This window comes from Mus pahari, chromosome 1 (assembly GCF_900095145.1).
Source record: "Mus pahari chromosome 1, PAHARI_EIJ_v1.1, whole genome shotgun sequence".
Taxonomy (NCBI): domain Eukaryota; kingdom Metazoa; phylum Chordata; class Mammalia; order Rodentia; family Muridae; genus Mus; species Mus pahari.
The window spans coordinates 2,127,068-2,136,114 of record NC_034590.1 but is presented as its reverse complement, the minus strand read 5'-3'; the positions used below and the strand labels follow the sequence as shown (position 1 = coordinate 2,136,114).

Sequence of the window (9,047 nt, the reverse complement as noted above, 5' to 3'; positions counted from 1 at the left end):
TGGGTTAGATTCTTGGTTTTTTGTTACAACTGGAGATGGTTGTAACATTGTGTATCAAAGAATTAGAGTTTCCTTTTCCTTTTCCTTTTCCTTTTCCTTTTCCTTTTCCTTTTCCTTTTCCCTTTCCCTTTCCCTTTCCCTTTCCTTTTTTTTTTTTTTCTTTTTGTTTGGGTTTTCAAGAGAGGGTTTCTCTGTGCAGTCCTGGCTGTCCTGGAACTCACTCTGTAGACCAGGCCAGGCTGGCCTCGAACTCAGAAATCCGCCTGCCTCTGCCTCCTGAGTGCTGGGATTAAAGGTGTGCACCACCACTGCCCTTCATTGTGTGCCAATGCAATGATTTGTTAGTTATCTTTCTTACAATGGACAGTTGAGTTGCTTGCCTGGGCATGTTTGAGATAGTAGACTTCAGGGCTGGAGAGATGACCCAGTGGTCTTCCAGAGGACCTGACCAGGAGACATTCTCATCTGACTTCACACACACACACACACAACGGGGAGTAGAATAAATGGGTCATAGTAGAACAAGTCTGCCAAATATCGTACTTCAGTGACTTCAGTGTGGCTTCAGTGACTTCAGTGTGGCAGCGCTTTCAGGAGAGTGTGTTTGATCCTTTCTTTTCCATTAAAAGTGTTCGCTGTGGGGATCTTTTTACACAGACAGGAAGGCCTACTCTGGTTTTCCCATCAAATGCAGTGCCCTGGTTGGTTAATCCCTCCCTCTCTCCCCAGCTCTTTGCTTTCCTGTGTCTCCTGAATGTACTGATATAGTCTCTCTCTCTCTCTCTCTCTCTCTCTCTCTCTCTCTCTCTCTCTCCATCTCCTCTAGCACTTACTCAGCCCTCAGTGTGAGAGTGTCTCCAGGTCCTGAGGACAGAAAAACCCCGAAGACTGAGGTGGGAAAGAGCCTTGACACCTGTACACCTGTACATAAGCACTTGGCCTTCAAGGCCCTCTGGATGGCCATCTACACCCCTAAGAACATTGATGGCTGCAAAGGAAGGGGCCGTCTGAGTCAAAGCAGAAACCCACAAGTCAGAAAGACGCGGCCTTTGATAACAGAATAGACTTCTTTCCACAAGGCGCCTCGGAAAAATAAGCACAAATAAGAGCTGGTTAGACAGGAAAAATAAGTCCGTTAGACAAGTAGCCAGGTAGCTGGGGAGATGGCTCCGTCAGTAAACAACCTGCCACATATCACAAGGACCCAAGTTCGAGAGCTGCAGCCTCTACCTAAAACGCCAGGCAAGGCAGAATGTGCACTTTAATCCCGGTGCTGGGGAAACAGTAACAAACAGTGGATCCTTGGGGCTTGCTGGCATCAGGCTACCCTAATAGCGAGCTCCAGGCCTGCTGAGGAGCATTGGCTAAGAGAGTCTCCGTCCCCATACACAAGTGCACACATGTTCATGCACAGCACCATGCACTCATGTGACCCCCACCCCTCCCCACACACATGAGAAGCCAGAAGATGCCAAGTAGAGGTTGGGAGATGTAGACTGAAATTTTTGCATAGAGATAGTAGGCAGCCACTACCCAGGCTGCTTAGAGGAACTGTGTGGATGGGCATCACCTAGCCAGTAGATTCTGGGTGGTTCATACCAAATGGTGTCAATTCCCCACGGGGCAGATGGCTTATCACTCTTCTCATTATTGAGATAAAACACCCAACTTTACATTATTGAGATAAAACATAAGTGACTTAGTAAAGAAGGATTTGTTGTGGTTCAGGAGGGCCCAAGACCACCAAGGCTGCAGGAGCAGGAGGCAGCAGCTCACACTGCACCTGCAGTCAGGAAACAGACATGAACACTGCTGTTGAGCAAGCTCTCTCCTCTTTATTCAGGAGACTCAGCCCATCGGTCAGGATGAACCTGGCTTCCTCAGTTAAGCCATTCTGGAAATGCCCTTCCAGTCATGTCCGAGGCTCTGTCTTCTGAAGTGTTTCCAAATCCAGTCAAATCGGCAAGCTGGATCTATATCACCCTAGGTGATATGGGCCAGGATAGGAGTCACCCAGGGCACCCACAGGCAAGGAAGGGTGGATCAGCAGAAAGGGGCCGGTCACCAGAAAGTCCCTCAAAGCAGCCATGGTCATCCACCAGTTGTCCAGGAAGCAACACAGAAAAGTCTTAAAACATGCAGTCATGACTAAGACCCAAAAGACACTGTCGGTATCTTATGATAGGATTCATTATGACACAGAATAATTCCACATTTTGTTTAGAACATTTAAGGAAAAATATTTACCATGCAACTATTTAATGTATGAAATACAACACAAAGTTATATTGTACCATATAATAAACAATATATATAACCACATATTATATAATGTATTACTGAGTTTTATAATTCAATAATACAATACAGCTGACTAATCCTAGCACTCAGGAGGCAGAGGCAGAGGCAGAGGCAGAGAGGCAGAGGCAGAGGCAGAGGCAGAGGCAGAGGCAGGTGGATCTACAGGAGTTCAGGGCCAGCTTGGTCTATATAGTAAGCTTGAGACCAGCCAGGGCTACACAATAAGGCCATGTCTCAAAATAATAATAATAATAATAATAATAATAATACAAATTTAGATTCAGTTTAATGCAAGCGTGCTATTGCCAGTATTTAATAAGCAATATCTACATTGAAAAGTACTTTATTACAGTTTTGTTGAATACTGGTGTCTTAGTCAGGGTTTCTATTCCTGCACAAACATCATGACCAAGAAGCAAGTTGGGGAGGAAAGGGTTTATTCAGCTTACATTTCCACACTGCTGTTGATCACCAAAGGATGCAGGACTGGAACTCAAGCAGGTCAGGAAGCAGGAGCTGATGCAGAAGCCATGGAGGGATGTTCTTTACTGGTTTGCCTCCACTGGCTTGCTCAGCCTGCTCTCTTATAGAATCCAAGACTACCACCCCAGAGATGGCACCACCCACAAGGGGCCTCTCCCCCTTGATCACTAATTGAGAAAATACCTTATAGCTGGATCTCATGGAGGCATTTCCCCAACTGAAGCTCCTTTCTCTGTGATAACTCCAACTGTGTCAAGTTGACACAAAATTAGCCAGTACAACTGGTTTCTGTGTGTGTGTGTGTGTGTGTGTGTGTGTGTGTGTGTGTGTGTGTGTGTGTATGTTACTGTAGGTGGTCTAGAAGCATTTTATGGAGGTCAGAGGAGAGCCTCAGCATTAACTCTCACTTTCTGCCTTGGTTCCTCTTCTTCTCTGCACACAGCAGGGTAGCACACAGCAAGCCCTGGGGATTCTCAGTTTGCACTTCCCTCTCATGGTCCAAGCAGTGGGGTTACAGCTGCTCAGAGGTTAAGAGCCCTGACTACTCTTTCAGAGAACCTGGGCTCAAGTACTAGAGCACACAGGGTGGCTGCAGTCCCAGCGGGCCCAACGCCCTCTTCTGGCCTCCTATAAACAAGCAAGCAAGCAAATGAGTCAGCTCCCCATGCTCGCTCAGCAACTAGACCATCTCCAAGATACTGTTTTGTCTAAATGTGCTAATTAGTGTTCTTTTATTGAATTATACATCATCATCATTTGTTTGTTTGTTTGTTTAGAGACATAATCTGGCTGGACAAGAACTCATTATGTAGACCAGGTTGGCCTTGAACTCACAGGCCAACCTGCCTCCCGGAGTGCTGGGGCTTAAATCATTTTGAAAAGATGTTACACACACCTTTTGTTTGTTTGAAACAGGGATTCATGTAGCCCAGGCTAACTTGCTATGTAGATGGGGTGAGCTTGAAGCCTTGATTCTCCTGCCTACAGGGCCCAGTGCTGGGATGTATGTGCATAGCCAGGTGCTGGGGACCAAATAAAAGGCATTTTGCATCCTGGGCAAGCAGTCTACTAACTAGCTCTGTCTATCCCCACCCCTGCCTTAGTTTATCTTTAAGATTTATCTAATGTAAGCTGGGAGTGGTGGTGCACACCTTTAATCCCAGCACTTGGGAGGCAGAGGCAGGCAGATTTCTGAGTTCAAGGCCAGCCTGGTCTACAAAGTGAGTTCCAAGTCAGCCAGGGCTATACTGAGAAACCCTGTCTCGAAAAACCAAAAATAAAATAAAATAAAATAAAATAAAAAGATTTATCTAATGTTATGCTTATAGGCATTATTGTCTGGAGTTATAAATGGTTGTGAGCCACCATATGGGTGCTGGGAATCAAACTCATGTCCTCTACAAGAACAGCAGGTGTTCTCAATCCCTGAGCCTTCATTACAAACATTTGTTACATTACAACATTTATTTTGTGTGAGTGTGTATTATGTGTGTATGTGTACATGTGTGTATGTGTGTATATGTGCATGTCTCTGTGTCGTGTGTGTATGTGTATATATGTGTATGTGTGTGTATGTGTGTATATGTCTATGTTTCTGTGTAGTGTGTGTATGTGTATGTGTGTGTCTGTCTGTGTGCATGTGTGCAGGTATGTATGTATGTATGCCTGTGTGTATGCCTGCCTGTGTATGTGTGTGCATGTGTGCATGTTTGTGTGTATATGTATATGTATGTGTGTATGCATGCATATATGTATATGTGTGTGCATGTGTGTATGTATGTGTGTGCATGCGAGTGCATATGTGTAGGTTGCTCACATACTATGGCTGGCATGTGAAGTAAGGGGTCATTGTACAGAACCCTTTTCCATTACATTATTTGGGTCGTTGGGATCAAGTTCAGATCTTCATCAGGTTTGGGGGCAAGTGGCCCACCAGCTGAGTCATCTTGTTGTCCCTTATTTATTTTACTTTATTTTTTCAGACAGTTGATGATATATAGACTCTGCCTGCTTCTGCCTCCCACTATCCGCAGGCACCCCCTGCCTCCCACTATCCGCAGCCACCCCCTGCCTCCCACTATCCGCAGCCACCCCCTGCCTCCCACTATCCGCAGCCACCTCCTGGCTCTTTTTTTGTTTGTTTGTTTAATTTTTGAGGCAGAGACTCATGTAATGCAGGTGGTCGGCCTGGAATGTACTATGTAGCCAAGGCTGGCCTGGAATGTACTATGTAGCCAAGGCTGGCCTGGAATGTATTATGTAGCCAAGGCTGGCCTCAAATTCCTGTTCCTTCTACTTTTACCTCCTAAAGTGGGGGATCACAGACATGTGCCTCCACATGGCTAAATTAGAAAATCATATGCAGATATGGAGGTGTGGAAGCATAGCTGTTAGGAACCCTATCTCTAGGTCTAGATCCCCAGCTCAGCTTCTGTGACATTGTGTAAGGTGCCTGGCTCCATCTCCCAAAGGCAGCTCTTCGCATCTGCAGACTTGGCACTGTGAGAGTTGGGAAAGTGTGCCCCCTAAAGGTTACCCTGGGGACTACAGGGCATTTAGGAGATCTCCGCAGGGGCCACGTGCTTTTATTTTCTGCTGTTAAGCAGATGCCGATAATAGCAGGGTTGTGAGAAACGAATGGTAATAAAAAGATCTTAGCTCACACCTGAAATGCAACAGGTGGGTAAGAGACATCAGCCTGGACTACTCCAAAGGCAGTTTTTAGCTGGGGGCTTGGGGGGTGGGGTGACACATTTGTTTACTCTCAGTGCTAGGAGGCAGAGGCTTGCTATGTTCCTGAGTTCAAGGTCAGGTTGGTGTTTTCTCTACCCCCTCCCACGCCCATCCCCCTGCCCCCCAGTTTTGAGGCAGGGTATCACGTAGCACAGGCTGGCCTCCAGCTAGGGAGCTGAGGATGACTTTGAGTTTCTGATCCTCTCTTCTTCAACTTTCTGCTTTCTGGAATTACATACTCACATGGCCACTCCCAGTTTATGTGGTGCAGGATGGAACCCGGGACTTTTTGACAGCTAGATAAACATTCTGTCGACTAAGGCATGCCTGCAACCCTGTTTTTGTCTCTGTTTTGATACAGGGTCTTTTTTTCTTCTTCTTTATTTACATTTCAAATATTTTCCCCTTTCCAGATCTCCCCTTCGGAAATCCGCTATCCCATCCCCCCTCCTCTTGCCTCTATGGGGGTGCTCCCCCACCCACCCTCCCATTCCTGTCTTCCCACCATAGCATTCTCCTACACTGGGGCATCAAACCTCAAGCCCAAGGGCCACTCCTCCCACTGATGTGCAACAAGGCCATCCTCTGCCACATATGTGGCCAGAGCCATGGGTCCCTTCAGGTGTATTCTTTGGTTGGTGGTCCAGTCCCCGGGAGCTCCAGCGGGTCTGGCTGGTTGACACTGAGACAGGTTCTTATTATGCAGCCTCAACTCCAAATTTACAATCCTCTTGCCTCAGTCTCTTCAGAGCTTGGATGATGGGTCATACCACTATGTCTGGTACTAAGTGATTCTTTTTTTTTTTTTTAAATGTTAGGGGATGTGGTGTGCATCCAAGCACAACTGTGTGATTCTGCAGCAAGGGTGAAGCTCAGTTTAGCCATTAAGAAAGGATGGAACTAGGTTGAGAGTGTAGCCCAATGGTAAAACGCTTGTCTAGCATGCAAGTAACCCAGGGTTTGAACCACAGCGTTACATAAATCAGATGGGGCCAGAGGTTCAAGATCATCCTTGACTACATGTGGAATTTAAGGCCTTTCTGAAGTACATGAAATGAGAGGGAGAGGGAGAGGGAGAGGGAGAGGGAGAGGAGGGAGGAGAGGGAGAGGAATAGCTAGCCAAACAAATATATACATGATATCTCACTGTGACCATGGCCACTCAGCTACTTTCTAGACACCCAGTCCACTGGAGAGAACGAACACCTTCCAACAAGAGTTTGTGCCGTGCTATGGGCGGGGTTCTGAACAGGGGCGTAGCCTGTCCCATGCTTGCCCAATGGGTGTGCGGTGGGGCGGGGACCTTCTCTCACTGTGTCCTGCACAGGGCATGCTTCCTGCAGTTCCATCTCCCTCGCGGGTGCCTCTGGCTTCCCTAGAGGTCTCCGACCCCAGCCCGCCCTCAGGTCCCCCGCCAAGCCTGCAGCCCCCTCTCGCCATCCTCAGACTCTAGCCCGGGCCAGCCGGGGACTGCCATCATGGGTGATGGAGGAGGTGAAGGCGAGGACGAGGTCCAGTTTTTGCGGACGGTACGTTTTGTCTGGCTCAGGAGGGTTAGGGTGATTTCTTGCTTACTTTTCTGAGAGTCTCTCTGTCTCTTCCCTGCTGGCTGGTGGTCTCTGAAATCCGAGGTCACTTTGTCTTTCCGTCTTTTCTCATCACCTTTTCGACCACGGAGAATTAGCAGGACTTAGGAGGACCGAGTGGGCAGGAGAGGGTGGGATCCTCAGACGCCCTCTCCTGACATAAGAGATTTGGGGTCACTGAAGGAGCACCCCGCCTCCTGCCGTTCTGGAAGCAGGCACTTGAGGAAGGTGGTTCTAATTCTTGGGCTTAATTTAGCTGTCCTCCACCGCCGCCCCAGCCCTCATTCCCTTCTTGCTCCAGGCTCTGACCTATTTAAATTCTTGGAAGGGGGCTGGGGTGGGCTGGACCACACCTTTCTTTTCAACTCCTAGCATTGGTGGTCTTCTTGGGGGTCTCTTGGAGCTTCAATGTACTTTCCCCCTGGGTTTTGGTGAGGAGGATTGACTGTCAGCTAATGGCCTCCGAGGGTAGCTGGCTGATGAAGTCTTTCCCAGCTCCTTGGTGTGTCTTATGTCTCTGTCTCTTGGCCCTTGGCTTCAGCCTTCTGCGTTTTGCTGTCCCTCCGATCCTGTCTCCCCGAATCTCACATCTCCAGCTGGGGGCAGGGATGGGACTTGGGACAACAGGTGTCTCCCAGAATAGCCCTCTTTTCTGGGCTCTGGGTAGGGGACAGGGAGGGCACAAGAGGGGGAGGGGCTGCTTCTTTCTTAGTCCTTCCCACCATCTCCTCCCATGGGCTGAGATGGGGGTTGGGTATGGGAGAAGGTCTCTGTTCGGGACCAGGTCTGCTGACCCTGCACTCTTCCCCTCCCCCTAGGTCCTGGGTCCATGCAGAAATGCTGACGCAGCATTCCTGACCCAGAATAGGACCCTGGCAGGCTGGGTCCGGTTTCTTGGGAGGGAGGAACAAACAGCTGGGGCTGGTAATGAAAGATGGGGACAGCTGGACGTGAAGCCACTGGAGAATGGCCTCACCCCAGTCCCAGCCCCTTAGCCCACACTGTGGCTTTCCACTGCCCTCATAAGCCAATGGCTGTGGCTCCCAGCTGCTGAGCAGTCACTGCTCCAGGCCGGATGCCCAGGGCCTCAGCCTCCTGAGGTGTCTAATTATATTCTCATTGCCCTATCTTCTGAGGTAGGGCCCTATCTTTATCTCCAAGGGAGATTTGAGAGAGACCAAGCCCCAAGTGGTAGACTTGCCCAAGGTCAAGGCCAGGAAGTGGCCTCTCGGAGTGCCCTGGGAGGCCAAGGTTTGCTTTCAAAAGAGGAAATCTGGACCAGGCCTGCCAGGGTAGACAGTGTCAGGGGGTCAAAGGCCCCAATGTTACTGAGCTTGTGTGGTACTTTCTTCCAAAAAAAAAAAAAAAAAATCTCGTTTACATCATATCCCCCCTCTAAGAAAGAATCTGTATAGCAACCCAGGGCGTGGCTTATGTATTCATTGGTATTATAAAGCAAACAAACAAAAAAAATTCCAACTTTAAAGCAGGTTGTGGTGGTATATAGCCATGATTCCAGTGCTGGGCCAGCCTGGGCAACGTTGCAAGTTCAAGAGCAGCCCAAGTTACTTAGGAAGACCTAGTGTTGAACCAAACCAAACCATCAACTTGACTATGGTATAACTGACGAGCTGTCAATTATACAGATTCAAACGGGGCGGTGTTAGAGAGGATCTGTATGAATGGAAAGCTGGCTTCACACTTGGCACATAGCTAAGGGTGACTTTGAACTCCTGATCCTTTTGTCTCTGCCTCTCAAGTCCTGGGGTTGCAGACATTCACCACCATGTCTGGTATGTGTAGGTTTTTTTTTTTTTTTTTTGGTTTTTTGTTTTTTTTTTTTTTTTTTTCTGCTTGCTTTTTGTCTTACAAAATAGATCAAACTGGGGATGATGCTGGAAGTTAAAATGCCAGGTATTGGTAGGTTTTTTTTTTTTTTTTTTA

General features: G+C 48.0%; 1 protein-coding gene across 1 annotated transcript in view; it reads left to right on the top strand.

Moving 5' to 3' along the window:
* Nucleotides 1-6,881: 6,881 nt before the first annotated feature.
* The window catches only part of Ryr1 (ryanodine receptor 1), a 126,862-nt gene continuing 124,696 nt past the window's right edge, over nt 6,882-9,047 (top strand). The window contains exon 1 of the mRNA XM_021211089.2: nt 6,882-7,046. Coding sequence (XP_021066748.1) covers nt 6,996-7,046 — 51 coding nt within the window. The 5' untranslated portion in view covers nt 6,882-6,995. The remainder of the gene's footprint in view (nt 7,047-9,047) is intronic.